An 18,119-nucleotide genomic window follows, 5' to 3' on the forward strand; every position below is an offset into this window, starting at 1 on the left:
TCAAATATGAAAGACTAATGGGACATGGGACTGGAATTCAGCAAGGAATTTGTATTTATAAGACACAATGGTGACAACCAATCCAGATCTGCAATCACGAAGCCACCCTAAGCAAATATAAACTGTTGCCAACTTACCACACGATCCATTTATCTTTCAAGCTCATTGAATATGGATTTTTAAAAAATGTGAAAAAGGGGTGTCATGGGAAAAAAAAAAAAAATCCTGAATAAGTGGGACTCAGGAGACAGAGGGGCAGTATGACTAGGAAGGAGGAAGGGAGGCAAAGATTTGGCTTGGTCATATGCCAGCCATACACACATTTGTCTGATCTCCACATAGTATGAGCATTACAGAAAAAAAGATATTAACACTTATAAATAATTATAAAAGGTATTAACACTTATAAATGAAGATATTAACACTTATAAAAGTCAGATTGTGTTTGGCACACTGACACACATACACATTGACAGCATTCATCAAGCTCAACCATTGAATCTAGTGAAAATAAATAAATAAAAACAGCTCATATAATTTAGAATTTGATGATTAACACTGTCTGAAAGTTAAGAATAAATACTGAAAAAACTTTGACCAAATGCTGATACTGATTAATTTCGTTACCAGCAGTGCCATCTCCTGGTCCCCCCCAAAAAAATGTTTTCTGAAATTTGACCGTTTGTGATTGATGTGCAGTGCGCACCAATCAGTGAAGGAAATGACCCTCGAACAACCAATCAGGTATCAGATTTCCTTGACCTCATTTTTGACACGCCCACAACATTAGTGCGGAACAGGGTGAATTTGAATCGGGTATGTGTGTCTCATATCTCTCGCTCTTAACCCATCATATGTGTCGTTTAATATCTTTATGCTCGTCTATATTTCTTTATTAGCGCATTGCTTTATTTATAGTTTTTTTTTTTAACCGTAAGTGCTCGTTCATCTGTACTGGAGCTCTGTTGCTGTTGATGCTAATGTTTTGTCAGGCTCACTTCACAACAAATCCTCTCAGCATTTGCTAATTTTGAAACTGTTTACTTACGAACAAAATCTTAAGCCTGTTAGTCTTTTTAACGTACTGCTTTCAAATTCAACGTGTGCTTCAGTCTTTGATAAGGGCAAGTTATGAGATATGAGATTAGCCTGTGCAGATACTGTGTTTCCAGAACTTCATTCCCCCTGAACAACAATAGATACTTAAATTCAGTTCCGGACAGATACGCTGCAGTTTTAATGACATGAAAAAAAAAAATCTGTCATAGTATTGAAAAGAACTAAAATGAATAAAATGAATTAAACCATATATATATATATATATATATATATATATATATATATATATATATATATATATATATATATAAATAAAAAAATATGTTGAAAATTAAAAAATAGTAATTTTTGCAAAACTTTTGACTGGTAGTGTATATATATATATATATATATATATATATATATATATATATATATATTTCATAATAAATACAGAAAAAAAAAAAAAATATTGTGAAAAATTATTACAATTTAAAATCATGGTTTTCTATTTTAATATACTTTAAAATATAATTTATTTCTGTGATGCAAAGCTGAATTTTCAGCATCATTACTCCAGTCTTCAGTGTCACATGATCCTTCAGAGATCATTTGAATGTGCTGATTTATTATCAATGTTGGAAACAGTTGTGCTGCTTAATATTATTTTATAACCTGTGATACTTTTTCAGGATTCTCTGATGAATAAAAAGTTGAAAAATATCAGCATTTATTTAAAATAGAAATCATTTGTAACAATATTCACTACCGTTCAAAGGTTTGGGGTCAGTACATTTTTTTTCTTTCTTTTTTTTTTTGAAAGAAATTAATGCTTTTATTCAGCACGAATGTGTTAAATTGATAAAACGTGATAGTAAAGATTTATATTGTTAGAAAAGATTTATATTTTGAATAAATGCTGTTCTTTTTAACCTTTTATTTATCAATGAATCCTGAAAAAAGTATCACAGTTTCCAAAAAAAATATTAAGCAACACAACTGTTTTCAACATTGATAATAACTGAGTATCAAATCAGCATATTACAATGATTGCCCTGTGACACTGAAGACTGGAGTAATGATGCTGAAAATTCAGCTTTGCATCATAGAAATAAATTATATTTTAAAGTATATTACAATAGAAAAACATATTTTTAAATTTTAATAATATTTCACAATATTACTTTTTTCTGTATTTATTATGTAATAAATGCAGCCTTAATGAGCATAAGAGACTTTGTTCAAAAACATTAAAAATAGTAATGTTTCCAAACTTTTGACTGGTAGTGTATATACATTTTAATATATAATAATGAAGGTAATTCCGGTCTGGATGAATGTTATGAAACTTTTGAAGCTCATTATTTTACTGACAGTTATGCATGTTTCCCTCATAAGTTCTCGTTAATTTAAAAATGATTGTTATTACTGTAATGCAAAAATAATAATACTTTATTATTTTATAATATAATGTTGAGATATTATTCAGTTTTGCTGTTTTTAATGTGTCTGGGTAGGATTGATATATTTATTGCTGGGAAAATGTGCATAAATGCCATAAAATAATGTCTTTTTAAATTTGTTTTATATATTTATTTGGTCGAATATGTAGCAAACATTTAATATTATTTATTATTTTGAGATTGGGAACATACACAATTTTAATGTTATGCATTTATATTGACTTTAAAACATTAATTTGGTGTGTAGTTTAAAGGAAAGCTGTGGACATGAAATCAAAATTAAAGTGACTTGTAACTTTTAGAAGCAGCGAGTCTTGGTTTTGACTCACTAAACTACAATGAAGACATGCTTTTACCCTCTGCTCACTTTAAAGATGCACATGCCATTTGCATCATAAACAAACAAAGTTACTGATGGACTTAATTGTTTGTTTTTAAATGTAGAATCATGGCAGAGACGGATGAGGCCGATGTTCAAACAAAGAAAAGCAAAACCCTCATCGTACGGCACCTGCCCAGAGTACTCAACAGAGATGAGAAAGAGGATCTGCTCAAATATTTTGGCGCCTCCGCTGTCAGAGTGCTGTCAGATAAGGGACCACTAGTAAGTATGAGAGTTGCAAATTGCAATGGGTAAATGATGCAATGAATAAATACAGCTGATCTGATTGTGTTTTCGTCTGCAGAAGCATATGGCATTTGCGACTTTCAGCAGTGAGACCTCAGCCTCTAAGGTACAATTAAAATACACATGCTTCTCTTGTGGTTTAAGAGATGGTTTTGACATGTTAGTAAACCAAATTGTTTCTTTCCACCCACAGGCACTAAACAGACTTCATCAGCTGAGAATCCTTGGTCACACACTAGTGGTTGAGTTTGCTAAAGATCAAGACAGTGTCATTGTTTTGAAAGACCCACCTGTGTCTAACAGGTAAATGGCAAAATCAATAATAACAATAGACTTTCAGCTATTCCTATTCCTTCCTCCCTCTAATATATGCTGTCTAGACATGTCTCTGATTGGATAACTGTCCATTTCTATATTTTATCAGTACTGTGTTTAAGGATGTTTTTTCAAATTTGGGCATTTTTATGTCTCAGGGGTTGATTTAAACAAGCATATTTCATTTAGTTCTATATACAGTGAAACCAAAATGAATTCAGACACCTTGAACATTTCATTCATTAATACAGTTTATTCACTATAGTTTAAAAAATGGTAATAAAATATGACAAGATCTCAGAGTTAAACTGTCAGAAAAAAATGATCTTAAACACTTCAGCAAAACATGGTCAGGTCGAAGTGTCTGAATAATTTTTGGTTGCAAATTTGTATCAATTTTACTGGTAGTCCACTGTTTGAAGAATTTTTGAGTATAATATGTCACAGTTTACTTTATTTTGCTATCCTCACTTACATAAATAAACTATAGTGTCCTGCACCCACTAGTAAAAATATATAAAAAATATAAAAAATGTCTAAATAATTTTTAGAAAACATTTTTTTTGGCACTTTTTCATAATTTATTTTGGCTGCTTTTCAAATGCCTTTTTTTTAATAAGTTTGCTTTATTCTTGTCCCAGGCAAAGCTGTCAAACATATTTGACTTATGTGTTTTAAAAACATTGCTAATATTCACAAAGATTATATACATTGTTTACAAAAAATACACATAATTTAATTTATGCCTGTAAAGTTTTATTAAAAGTTGCGACAACATTGTCAGTTTATTTGACATAAAATAAGAGACTTGTGATGTGTGAAGAAAAGTAATAAAAATTAAATTGTAAACAAATATTTTTTATTTATATTTTATTTTATTTATATATTTTATATATTTTCTAATCAAGCTGTATTTATTTAAAATTTATGCTAATATATATATATATATATATATATATATATATATATATATATGAAATTAGCTTTAGCAAGACAAAATAGTCTGTTGTTTTATTCTAAAAATGTTAAAAATGTTATTTCCAACACAGAATCATATTAAACACAATTCATAATTTGAAATTAGCTGGATGTATATACATGTTGTATGTATATACACTGCTGCATATTGTTAGTCGACAAACTAATTTTTGACATGTGTTTTAAGAGAGTTTATTTTCTAAAAGGTCACATGACCAAAAATGTCCATAGTTGAAGAAACACTCTTATATTTAGTATTGGGAAAAGTTACTTTTAAAAGTAATGTTACAATATCATGTTACGCTCTAAAAAGTAATGAATTGTATTACTTTTTACTAAAGTAATGCGTTACATTACTTTAGAATGACTTTTTCTCACCTGGGCTGGGCTTGTTTGTTTGTTTTGTATTATTATTATTATTATTATTATTAATTTTATTTTGGGGGGGGGGGGGCGAATGTAAAGGCTTTTTCACACCAAAAGTGCAATGAATAAGCCTTGGGATGAAGCAAATGCAAATAATCACCTGTACAGTAGAGGGCGCAGCTGTCAACTGTGCTGCCATTTTGGGTTGCAGAAAAATAGAGGGTGGGGGGGGGGGGGGCACAAATGTGATGTTTATCTAAAGCCATATGGTTGAATTGGATCATTGAAAGTCGGCAGCAAAGACATTGGTTAATAAAGTGAGATTACATACTTAAAGTATATTTGTGTTATTTAACATTTAATTATTGCAGGTTTTTGTATTCTGTGCCTTTCACTTTTATTCATTTTGAGCATATGAGATGAATAAATGCCTTCATGCGCACACGACGCCTCTGCACTTACTCCTGATTTCTCTCAACATGGAGACAGGAGAGCTGTCAGTCAATAAATGGGAAAACACAGTAACTTACATTACTTATTTGAAAAAGTAACTTTTAATAAGTAGCGTTACTTTTGCATAGTATATATTTATAATAAAACACCCCCCATAATACTTTTCCTTATGTTTCAGTGGTGCTGGTGCTCAAGCTGAAAAGGGGAAGAAGGAAAAACATCAACACAATGTTCCAATGGTGGACAACAGCATTGCTCCCAGTCTGGGGTGGGTGTGCACATGCATCTGTATTTGTTTGATCAGCTCATTGACTTCCTCCTCTGCCACTGTGTTTATGATGTCACTGGAGATTTTAGACAGGCTAACACTCTCGGTTGACATCCCGCACCTGGTGTCAGTAGTTCAGGCCCTGGTAGCTCTGTAGGAAGTGCCCTTAGCGAATAAAGAAAGAGGGAGAGAGGAAGTTGGAGAGTGGCTGTCACCATCCGTCTCATGTCCAATTACAGGCCCGTGTCTCAGAGTGTCTGTTCTGCGGTGACAACCCGTCTGCTCTTGCCATGTGGTGGCACCAGGTGGCCTTTGATAAAGAGACCGTGGGCTAAGATATAATTTTGCACAAGGAGTCCGCACCTCAGCCTCACTTAACGAGCGGAGCCGTGACAGATTTTTATTTATTTAATTCCACCAGAGCAGCTCGTGCTTGATAAGCGTGTTTTTCAGCGGTGTGATGCTCTGAACGAGGTGCAGACCGTTTCGATGATAGAACACGCAGTCAAATTCAGCTTGAAAGAGTCTCAACATTCAAAGCATTTGACTTGCGAGGGAAGTCTATTGCAAAGTAAGGATCATAAAATGTCTGAGTTGGAGTTGTGGGTAACTCTTATTTTTTCACAGTATCCATTTACATGTTAAACAGCTAAATGATATATATAACCTAGTGAAAGAAAAAACAATACTAAAATGTATTTAAAATACATTAATTTCATACTAAGTATACTACAAATCCATTAACATATTTACTCACATATCGTTTGAGACTTACTGATATATTATAATTAAACTTTATTTGGAGTACTTCTTTATTGCACAATGTATATTTCTTAATATTAAGCATAAAATGTGTTTTAATATCACTATTAGTAAGGATAATATGATCACGGTATAAAATCAGTCTTTAAATGCAAGATATTTATTAAGTACAGTATTAAGTATATTAAGTACAAAATTAGTTGTTCCAATTTAGTTAAAAGTTAAAATTATTTTTCCAATTTCCAAAAAGTACAATTCATATTGTACTTAATATAAATAATATATAAGTACATAAACAAATATATTATTTGTAAATTTATTTGTAGTATACTCTGTGATATATATATATATATATATATATATATATATATATATATATATATATATATATATATATATATATATATATATATATATATATATATATATATATATATATATATATATATATATATATATATATATATATTAGATAGATAGTATGTTTTATATAAATGTATATAATATTTTATCTAATTGCAGACACTTAAATTCTCATTATTATTATGAAATGTATTTATAATTAATAATAATAATTATTATGAAATTATTTGATATTAATTATAATTAGTACAGATATTATAATTAAAATCTTACTAAAATCTCTTGTCTTACTGCTGTCATACTGGCAAAGGATTGGTAAACCCTCTCTAATGGCCTCTTCATGAAACTTAAAAACATTAAAAGCTTATATTTATATCACCAGCAAAATCATTGTGAATATTTTATATATTACCTGCCCTAAATGAATTACTATAGTAATATTCAGTATTGGGGAGTAATAGTAATAAAAGTGATGATGGTACAAACTTACTTAGAGTGTGTAAAATTCTTACAGAAAAGACATAAACTGATTGGCATTTACCAAACAGAGCCAAATATTTGTACCTCACTCTTATATTTATGCTTCACCATTATGTTCATGCATTTTGTCATGAGTAGCATTTCTGGAACATTTTTCATGTATGCTTTTTTTCTTTCCTCCCGCAGGTTGAAATTTCAAACAAATCCAACACTGAAATATTTATACCCTCCTCCTTCAAGTGGAATTCTGACAAACATTATACACACGCTTCTGAGCGTGCCCAAGTTCTACGTTCAAGTGAGTAGAGACAACAAAGAATTTTTTTTTACGTTGTTTTATTTATCAGTTAATGTTGGGAATGTGTAAACATGCGCATCTATACGTATACGTATATTACCTCTTGTGTACCAGCATCTCTCTCTCCCGTTTTTAGGTTTTTAGTTCATATCAGGTAAAAGACAGGAAAATGTTCTCTCTCAGCTCTCTCAGAGTGGCACTAATGTGATTTTTTTGAATCAAGTCCAGTCTCTAAAACATCAAACCACAATATTTGGAGGGAATTATTCTGATGGTATTAATATCGCACTCGTGTGGGAGGGATGAGTGATGTATTTAACATTTTCCCTTAAGCTACACCACACCGCTTTGTGAAATACCATGATATAATTTCCTGGGCTGCCTTTTGGTGGCGCTAGCTTTCTGAGAAACAGGCTGGCAATTTAAAAACATTAAATCAGTTGCTCAGAGCTCCGTTTTAGAGCCATCACTGAGTCTAAATATATTCCCACACAGCAATCTGGGATACATATGGAGCTAGGGTCACAATTAATGTTTGTGTCCAGGAAATATGCAGCACCAGGTGTGTGGAAACAACACACACACACACTCTTTTCTTCATCATATGAACATGTTCCTCCACAGGTTCTTCACTTGATGAATAAGATGAACCTCCCCTGCCCATTTGGGCCGGTGACGGCTCGTCCGCCTATGGTGAGTTGGTATTATGTGCTTTTGTAAATGTTTATCTTATCTCAAATTCAATTCAAGCAGCATGATGACGAATGTTTAATGTCAGGCATCGCCTGAATTAAAAGTCAACCTCATCGCTGGTGCTTTGCATTTCACTGAGTCCCATCAATATAAGTGCTCCGCTAATACTGATGAGCTTCTTGAAGGTGTAACCCACTCATCTGCACCGTTTCAGTTTGAGATGCCCCCAGGCCCACTGCCGCCCATGCCCCCACCCTTCCCCCCAGAGAACCCTCCTCTGCCAGAGCACGAGGAGGGGGTGTCGGGCAGCGAAGAAGAATCCGAGTATGAGAGTGGAGATGAGGAGGACAAAGAAAGGTAGACATTATTAGGTTTGACATTATTAGTAGATGCGTGCAATCAAAATAAAGTCTGAAGCGCAGTGTATGCAAGCAAGTTGTGTTCTGAAATGTATCTGAAATTAATTCGAAAATCAGTAGTAAAGTATGTGTTGAATGTGTCTCAAAGTATGTGTTGCATTCTTCAGTGTTTCCAAAAGGGGCGCTATAGCTATTAGGGCTGGGACAATACATCGATTCGCGATTTACGATACAATGATTCTTGATTGATTCTGATATTTTCTCTCTCAAATCACCCTAGGCTAGTTTTTAACTGCACACTCAAATGCTCACGAAGAAGAGCGCTAGATAGCGATCGTGTGTTCGGCTGAGTCATGTAGGTGGTTAAATATACTTGCACCCCGGCTCAGAATGCTTTTATGATGCAAGATTAATGTAAACACAGCCTACTGTGAACACCCTTGTAATTCACTTTACCTTTTAGAACTTTATGAATGATTATTTTAATTTTAAGTGGTGTGTGTAAAGGACCTGGAAATAATCAGAGAAAGCATGTAGTGCCATCTGCTGTTAAAAACTTAAGATCAGAATCGAATCGAGAGAGAATCGCAATACATTAGGGGTGTGACGAGACAGGTCAGGTCGTGAGACAGGTATCTCACGAGACTCGAGATTGAGTTCACGAGACGAGACAAGATTTTTACACACTATTTTTAAGATATCCTCAATGGCGAAATACATGACTAGAAAAAAATATTCTGCAGGTGTATTTTGTGTATTTTTTTAACTAATCATCTTGTAACGAATGTCATTTCAGTTCTACTTTCTGAGTATGAATTATCATATGCAGTAAAAGACAACAATACTCAAACACTGTAAAAGGTTTTGCCACAAACTCAACTGACTGACTTCTCTTCTGTATGATTTCAGTCTCTTCAGACCTTGCTGTACATGATTTATGAGCTTCTTCAACTTTTGACCTCCTAACTGAACTCCTTTCCACAAACTGATCACAGAAATAAAACAGTATAAGTAAAATGGTAACACTTTACAATAAGGTCTTATTTATTAACATTAATGTATTAACCAACATCAACTAACAATGAGCAATATATTTGATACAGTATTTATTAATCTTTGTTTATGTTCATAAAAATATTTATAATATTTATAATAATTTATAATAATTATAATAAGTCATTCATTGTTAGTTCATGATAGTTCACAGTGCATTAACTAATGTTAACAAATGAAACCTTATTGTTTGTGCTTAATAAGATTAAGAGAAAACTGTTATTCGTTTTTATGGTAACACTTTACAATAAGTGCAACCATAATCACACTCTCTCAATATTCAAAATGCAAATAAGACCAAATTTTTATTTGATACAGAGCTAAAAGATGGTTACAACTACGCTGCCCAGCCTAAAATAGCTTTCATATTGAGAGATATTCGCATTCATCAGGGAGCCGCTTTCAAAATGCGGGGTATTGACATCGGATTTGAACACGCGCTCGCGTTTACTTTCACTTTCATGATCGCATGTAACTGTAAATATGGAGCGATTAAATGATTTTTATTTAAATACAAAGCAAAACCATAGTGGAGGCGTAATGTAAACGAAGCGGTGGCATATTCTTTCCTAATCATCCTAACACTGTGTCATGGCAACATCACGAGTCTACTTTTCGCCTCGACGAGAAATCTCATCACATATTAGTCTCGCTAGATCTCGTGACACGAGATCTCGTCACACCCCTAAAATACATCGGAAAATATCAGAATTGATACAGATTCTTTGTATCGAGAATCGGTGTATAGAGCTCCGGCAGTCATGTGACCCATTCTGTTTACACCGCCATGCTGGCAGGCAGGGACAGCCGGGAGCGAATATGAAATGAATGGCGTCAGCATCAGTTTCAAGGCAACGGAGTTCACTGCGCTCTTTAATTAAAAAAACATAGATATGTACATAGCAAAACATAGCAGATCCCTGTAATGCCTAGTAACGTTACATTATACTGAAAATATAGCCTATCAGCCCAGTTATTTAACACATTTTAAACTCTTTCATGTCATTATAGGGTTACTATTAAACATAAAACCCTTATACAGCACTGAGATAAAAGACAAAAAAATACAAATACAACCATCTGTTGTTTTGTTGTGTTGGTGTTGGCACGTTTTATTGCAGTGAACCATTTCAGTCGACTATCGGGATCCTTAGGAATATGATAAAATGATTTTCCCTTTGCTTTACCCCGCCCGTTCTGGCATCCTGGCGCACAGCAGCTGTCCACCATGTTGTAAAAAAGTAAGGTTTGTAAGGTCTAAACATGGTCTGGTTATAAATTATTGTTCGACCACTATCGATACCAATGCTACAGCTGCTCTAGCGCTCTCCTGATGGTCTGCCAAAATGGCGGAGTTTAGATTGTGTGACGTCAACCTCCGGAGCTCTATTGTCCTAATCCTAATAGCTATAGAGTTAGTTAAAGTTAAAGGTGCAGCAAGCGATTTCTGAGAAATGCTGTTGAAAGTGGATCGGACCGAGCATCAATTACTGCTAAAATACTGTAGCTAAATTAAAAGGGGCAGTATCTTTTTAGATATAAACTACCTTTCAAAATTTTGGGGACAGTAAGATTTTTTTCATGAATAAATACATACTATTATTCAGCAAGGATGCATTAAACTGATCAAGACAGTAAAGACATTTATAATGTTACAAAGGATTAAATGCTGATCTTTTGAACTTTTTGTAAATCAAAGAATCCTAAACAAATATATCATGGTTTCAACAAAAATATAAAGCAACACAACTGTTTTCAACACTAATAATAAAAATATTTTTTTCTTGAACAGCAAATCAGGATATTAGAATGATTTCTGAAGGATCATGTGACACTGAAGACTATTAAGAGTAATGATGCTAAAAATTAAGCAAAATCTTTTTGCTATCAGAGGCTTCTGTCAAAACATTTAAAAATCTTACCGACTCCAAACTTTTGAACAGTAATGTATAATTATTCCATGATGAAATGTATAATTGAACTAATTTGTCCTAAATGTAAAAATATAAGAAATGAGCATGTACAATTAAATGTTTAATATCAAACATCAACCAATAATTATCTGATAAAATAAATCTGCATTTCCCCTGCAGACAGACAGATTACTAAAAAATTTTGTGCGCGCCACATGTCTAAAATGTAAACGCGATCTCTTGTCCGGTATCTAAAAATAAATGTGGTAGTATTTTTGACTATGCATCACCAGCTTTGGCACGTTTTCTCATGACAGATTGTCAGCCTCCAGAATGGCGGAAGCTGAAAGCTGCAAAGTGTTCAGTTTGTTTGTTTCATTGCCGTGTTTTGCCTTGCATTCAAAAGCCATGCATGTTTAATAGCTTCGCACTTCTTTTCCCTGCGTTCCACAAAGGATGATCAGACTGATGGGCCTTGTTAACCAGCCATGCAAAAGACCGCTGAGAGCAAAGACTTCTTCCAAGAGAAAGAAACCCAAACTAAAAGACCTCCTGTTTATTCCCAAACAGGATTCCCACGGGTAAACTCTCAGCTGCATTTCACTCAACCTTAAGCTTCTTTATCATTAATTAAATAAAACTAAACAACGCTTTATAATTTCAAAAGAGCAGCTTCAGGAATACAAAGAGATTTGCTGATAGCTCAATGTTGTATCTCTCAGGCCCTCAGGCCCAGCCCTGCAGCCAGCAGACGTGTTCGAGCAACCTCAGACTCTCGGACAGAAGAAAATTGAGTTCCATATATCGGCTGAGGCGTCCACCATCCTCGAGGGGCCCGGACAGAATCAAGAGCCGCAATTCGCAGATGCAACTGAAGGTAGGGCTGCAGGTCCCCCGCCATTCCTTCCATCCCATCATTCATTTATCTATCCGCCTGCATTACCGAATGCGCCCCAGGTTCACCCATCCATCCTGAGCGGACCTGCTCAATTAACACAGCAATTAGCCCTGAGAATAGTGACTCAGCTGGAGAGAAGATTTAATGTATCGGGCTGTCAACAGGCCGAGCTGCTCTCGCCATGAGGCGCCGAGACCCTCCCCTGTGTCAGGATAACCCTGAAACTTTATTCGAGATAAGGCTGCACCATACTGGAAAAAAATTCCAGTATGGTACATTGTAAAAATAGCAATATTTCATTTTTTCTGCGATACGAAAAAATATCACCAGATTACTTGAATAGCTCTATTTTGGAAAAAATTAATCATTCTAGAATAATTGGGGTGATTTTTGGGGGGAGTGCATCTGCACAGAAAAAAAAATGAGGCAAAAAGTAAAATCTTTTTAGGGAGGAACAGTTTGGTCAAAACTTGAATAATGTGGATGTTCATACTTCTAGATGCTAAAGCCCGCCCGCATGTTGACGGGATTGGTTACAACATACGCTAGCAATTTCAAACCACATTTTTCAGAATGTCTTTGTTTTACTGCAGTTTTAACGAGTAAATACTCAGCAGTGGTGTTGACTTTTGAATTTAATACAATGGTTTGTCTTAAAGCATATTAAAAACACCACATAGACAAATAAACAACACTCAAAACTTGATTTTCTTTAAATCAAAGCCTGTGCAATTTGACAATCGCACTAAGCCATATCGTGACATCAGTTTAATTTCTATATATTGTGCAACCCTAATTCAGGAATCAGGAACGATGGAACTATCAAACAAAATAAAACACACACTAAACTTTTCAGTGCGAGTACATCTTAGCAATTATTTAATATTGGCACTCTACGCAGACACAGCAAATAAAAGTCATTCTCTGCTCTCAAATTGAGATCCCCGGTCTTTTGTTGATCTTATCTTCCTGTTTGTTTTCCATTATCAAAAAAAAACGGAGATGGGAAACCTTTCAAAGTCAAAGACATACAGCTTTCCTAACCCTCTTTTTAAAAGAAACTAGCACGGGGCCGGTAGTTATTTCTATTATGCTCGCATTCAACTGATGTTTAAATGATGAGAAACGTCAAAGGAATCCTCCTCTCTGAGGGAACTTATCAGCACTTCCTGCTCTAGTACACATTAGGCACTATAGATCTGTCAGACAAGTTTCCAGAGGATTTGTGTAGCCTCGCTGCTTCCCATAATTCCTCATACGCGTTTGCTTACGGCTTACTGCCAACTGCCAGGTGACATCTCCAACTGCGCTATGAAAGAACCTGAAAGGAAACCCCATGGAGCGTGACCCCACACAAACACACTAGTGTCACCCTCAGAGATTAATACACTTGCCTGTTTTCTTCTGTCACGGATTTTCCACTTTATCTGTATTTACGTGCATTTGTTATTGATTACAGGAATTGATTTTGCTTTTGTGCATGACAAGAAAACAATCCTGTGCTTTGGAGTTTGTTTTGAAGAGTCAAAGGCTTGTCATTTTGATGCATGTTCACACAAGACTTCGGTGCTGTCTTTCACTTGTCATCATTGAAATCTGCAACAAGCAGCTTTTCACAAACAGATTGAAATTGAGCACCGTGACAGTTCAAAACACGCTCTAATTATGTTTATGCAACTTCTTCCTAGACACGGCAGAGAAGGAGGTTTCCGCTCAGGAAACTGCAGAAGGGTTTGGGAAAATCTACCCGAGCGCTCAGGCCCCCAGACAGGAGGAAGAGAGGGAGGAAGATGAGGACATCCCCTCGGAGTTCATCTCTAGGAGAGAGCTAGATAGAGGCAGACTCTCCAGAGACGGTGAAATACTCTCACGTTGAGCACGCAAACACTCTCTCTTCTTCTTTGTAGTACACCGAACATCAAATAGAATTGAGAAGCTCTGCTAAAGAATTTGCCTTTGAGTGTTCACAAGAATACGATCGGTCTTTAAAGAGGAAATTAATATTTGATGTTTTCTAGTTTTCTATTGGTATTTATTTTAAGTCAGTCAGTCATTCCTGATCGTACGTTTTACGACTTTGTTTCAGATTAACTTTTCACATGATTGTGTACGTCTGTCTGTTGTATTGATTTATTTTTTTATTGATTCTTTTACATTTACAGAGATAAAGAAAATGTCTGTGTTTAAAAATTACGAACCCGGAGAACCAACATGCAGGCTTTACGTTAAGAATATTGCAAAGCAAGTTGAAGAAAAAGTAAGTATCTGGACCATTATAATTACATTAGTTAAAGGGATAGTTCACCCAAAAATTAAAATTCTGTAATCATTTACTCACCCTCCAAACCTGTGTAAATTTCTTTGTTCTGTTGAACACAAAGGAAGATATTTTGAAGAAAGCTTGTAACCAGGTTGCTTTGGGGTAACATTGACTTCTAAACTTCTAAAAAAAATACTATATTAGTCAATGGTGCCCCAGAACCATTCAGTTTCCCACATTCTTCAAAATATCTTCCTTCGTGTTCAACAGAACAAAGAAATTCATACAGGTTTGGAACAACTTGAGGGTGAGTAAATGATGACAGAATTTTCATTTTTGGGTGAACTATCCCTTTAACATTAACTAACAGTGAACAATACTTCTAAAGCATTTATTAATCTTAGTAAATGTTAATTTTTCTTTACTAATACATTGATCAAAAGTTGTATCTGTTAACAGTAGTTAATGCACTGTGAACTAACATGAACAATCATTTTTATTAACTAACATATGTATATATATATATAAATAAATATATAAATAAATAAATATATATATATATATATATATATATATATATATATATATATATATATATATATATATATATATATATATATATATATATATATATATATATATATATATATATATATATATAATTAGTTAATAAAAATAAAAATGATTGTTCCTGTTATATATTGGTGGATGAGTTGGACTGTATAATTACAGTTACTGGATAACTGAATAATTTATTTATGAATAAATATTATTTGTTAAGGAAAAAATATATATTTATTTAAATATCTTAATAATTGGAATGGACGATTATTGGATAACTGGATAATTTATTAATTCATAGATAAATATTATTTTTTTTAAACAATTTTTATTTTTAACATTTTTAATATTGTATATTTTATTTTTTGTTTATTTATTTTTTACAAATATGTTACATTTATCTTTTTAATGGTTAAGTTGGACTGGACAATTACTGGATAACTAGATAATTGATTAATTTATGTAATAATAATAAGAATAAGAATTTCTTACATTTATATAGCGCTTTTCTGGGCACTCCTCAATGAATAAAAAATGTATAAAAATGAATGTTTTGTTAACTGACCAAGTGTGAGCATGCAAATAATTTCAAGATTGCTAAATTTCTGCTGATTAGTTGGTGTGGTTGATATCACGTTACACTTTATTTTACAGTATGTGTACTTATATTGTACTTACCTAAAGTCCCCCTGCAGTCAACAATTTTATCCCTTAAAACTCATCTTTAATAACCAAAATTACATATTTAAATGTTTTAAATGTATCTTCATGCCTTAAAATAGCTTGAATGTAACTCTACACCCTTGCCTCATTTAGTATACACGCTTCTATGAATATGCAAATTACCCCCGCCTCCACTTACACACACCAGCACAGAGATCCACTCGTTGATGATCACACGCTGATGTGATTTGTTTACAAGGTAGTTTGTGACGTCATAAACACCAGTGTTTTTGAGACTGTCTTTAGATCACTGCTGTTTTAAAGACAAAATACTCAGCAATGGTGATGACATTAATTTGCACATGGTTTGTTTTAAAGCATATTAAAAACACCACATAGACATATAAACAACATTAAAGGTTTGATTTTCACCACAGGGGGACTTTAAGAAAGTACTTTGTAATATAGGGTAACTGCATGGGGTAAGGTTAGGTTTAGGGTAGGTTCAGGGTTAGGACCTAGTTATTGTTATTACTATAATAAGTACATGGTATGTACATGCAGAACAGTAAACTGTAAAATTAAGTGCTACCAACATCACTACTCTTTATCATTACAGTATACTCCATATATACTGTGTGTGTGTGTGTGTGTGTATATATATTTGTATTCTACATATAGCAAATTCTTAAGATCACACACCACTTCAGCATGTGTCTAGAAATGCTCAAAATTATCACTTTAGTACCAGATACATAACCCAGCTCAATCTTTTCCGCAGGATCTGAAGTTCATCTACGGTCGGTATATCGACATCTCCTCAGAGGAGGAGAGAAACATGTAAGTACCACTGTCTCATGCCTCAGGCCCTTGTCTGAGGCCTCAACTCCTCCAATCACAATCAAAGCCAATGAAAAGCAAACACTGTTCTCAAGAGTGGTGAATAAAGGCGAGTTCTTCATGAACATGTGCTGATGTATAAGTGTGCTTGTTCCCGTCAGGTTTGATATTGTTTTGATGAAAGAAGGGAGGATGAAAGGTCAGGCCTTCATCGGACTCCCCAGCGAGAGAAGCGCGGAGAAGGCCTTAAAGGAAACCAATGGATATATACTCAACGACAAACCTCTTGTGGTGGTATCCTTTGCTTAACACTCTGACAGAAACGCATAGATGAAGAGGCATCTAGAAATCCACTTGAGACAAATCAAATGCTGTTTTTCAACTGGAATTTTTCAACTGTTTTTGTCTCGTTACACCTAGGATTTATTATTACAAATGTTTTTCTGTCAAATAACATCTTGCCTTAACCTAAACTCCAGCAATTTGCCAGATCTGCAAAACCTAAACAGGAGTCTGCTGACCCAAAGAAAGGAGGGAAAAAACACTGAACTGGTGGGTTAAGGATCACTTTGAGACCAACATTATATATATTTATTTTTCAAGCTGTCCGTATGTTGGAGTGGGATGGTGAAAATGTACTGAATATATAAGTAATATTATATAATACTGAATATTATATAATATTTATAATATTATATAATACTTAATATTATATAATATAATACTGAATATAATAAGTTATAGATTTTTAAGTTTGATTTTTTTTTTTCACGAGATAAATGTTAACTTACCATTTCTATTTATTTAAGATGATGTTGCATCAAATTACCTCAATCATGAGCCTACGGGAGCTCCATCTTTACTTCATATCCTTTAAAATATCCTTTAAAAGAGTTTTTGAGTTGCTTGTTTTTATATAAAAAAATATAGGTAATAATACCTGAATTCTTCTAAATGTCAAGCAATATTTTTCTGCTTCAGCCATATGACAATTTATTTATTGTCGCAAATAAATAGTATTAATATTCACATATTCTCCCTCCAATTTTATTGCAGACTGCCGCTGTTGAGTCCGGTTGGGCTGAAGTTCATCATCATCTAATGTAATATTTTTTTTATAGGAAGTGATTTTGTTGATATGTCTCGCAATACAGTAAAATAAAAGAAAAAAATAATACTGCCATGTGGCATCTTCATTCTAACTGCTGCCCTATTTCAAGACCCTCTCATTGTAATGTTGTTTATATATACTTTTCTATCTAATATTGTTATTAATCTGGGTTGTTTGTGCGCTCAAGGTTGCAGAAGGTCGGATCCTGATGTTTAATGGTACCAGTATTGTTCTGCACTCACAACATGTGCCTTTGAAGTGAAGGAGAATAAATTTAGAAGTCGCTATCAGTCAGCCGGCTCATCTTCCAGCAGCACAGCAACAGATGGTGCTGTCAATACAGCAGAGCTCAGACA

At 33.8% G+C, this 18,119-nt stretch overlaps 1 protein-coding gene across 2 annotated transcripts; it reads left to right on the forward strand.

Moving 5' to 3' along the window:
* The first annotated feature begins 778 nt into the window (after nt 1-778).
* Nucleotides 779-17,833, forward strand: rnpc3 (RNA-binding region (RNP1, RRM) containing 3). Of its 2 annotated transcripts, none has more exons than XM_067377794.1 (16): nt 779-816; nt 2,946-3,105; nt 3,188-3,235; nt 3,323-3,432; nt 5,420-5,509; nt 7,301-7,412; nt 8,037-8,105; nt 8,320-8,462; nt 11,886-12,011; nt 12,153-12,307; nt 14,017-14,184; nt 14,491-14,585; nt 16,594-16,652; nt 16,814-16,946; nt 17,132-17,204; nt 17,709-17,833. In XM_067377794.1, exons 2-15 carry the CDS (start codon nt 2,950-2,952, stop codon nt 17,198-17,200), a joined length of 1,533 nt encoding a protein of 510 aa, XP_067233895.1. In that variant the 5' UTR covers nt 779-816; nt 2,946-2,949; the 3' UTR covers nt 17,201-17,204; nt 17,709-17,833. The 2 variants fall into 2 exon arrangements, with proteins under 2 accessions (XP_067233895.1, XP_067233894.1); XM_067377793.1 differs by having other exon boundaries at nt 17,462-17,822.
* Nucleotides 17,834-18,119: the final 286 nt, after the last annotated feature.

The sequence above is a fragment of the Chanodichthys erythropterus genome, chromosome 23 (assembly GCF_024489055.1).
Source record: "Chanodichthys erythropterus isolate Z2021 chromosome 23, ASM2448905v1, whole genome shotgun sequence".
Lineage (NCBI taxonomy): Eukaryota > Metazoa > Chordata > Actinopteri > Cypriniformes > Xenocyprididae > Chanodichthys > Chanodichthys erythropterus.

Excerpts from the sequence above, each read along its gene's own strand:
- rnpc3 (XM_067377794.1), top strand. The coding sequence starts at position 2,950 with ATGGCAGAGACGGATGAGGCCGATGTTCAAACAAAGAAAAGCAAAACC. Across the intron at positions 3,236-3,322 it reads GTGAGACCTCAGCCTCTAAG|GCACTAAACAGACTTCATCA; the intron begins GTACAATTAAAA and ends TTCCACCCACAG. Across the intron at positions 14,586-16,593 it reads CAAAGCAAGTTGAAGAAAAA|GATCTGAAGTTCATCTACGG; the intron begins GTAAGTATCTGG and ends TCTTTTCCGCAG.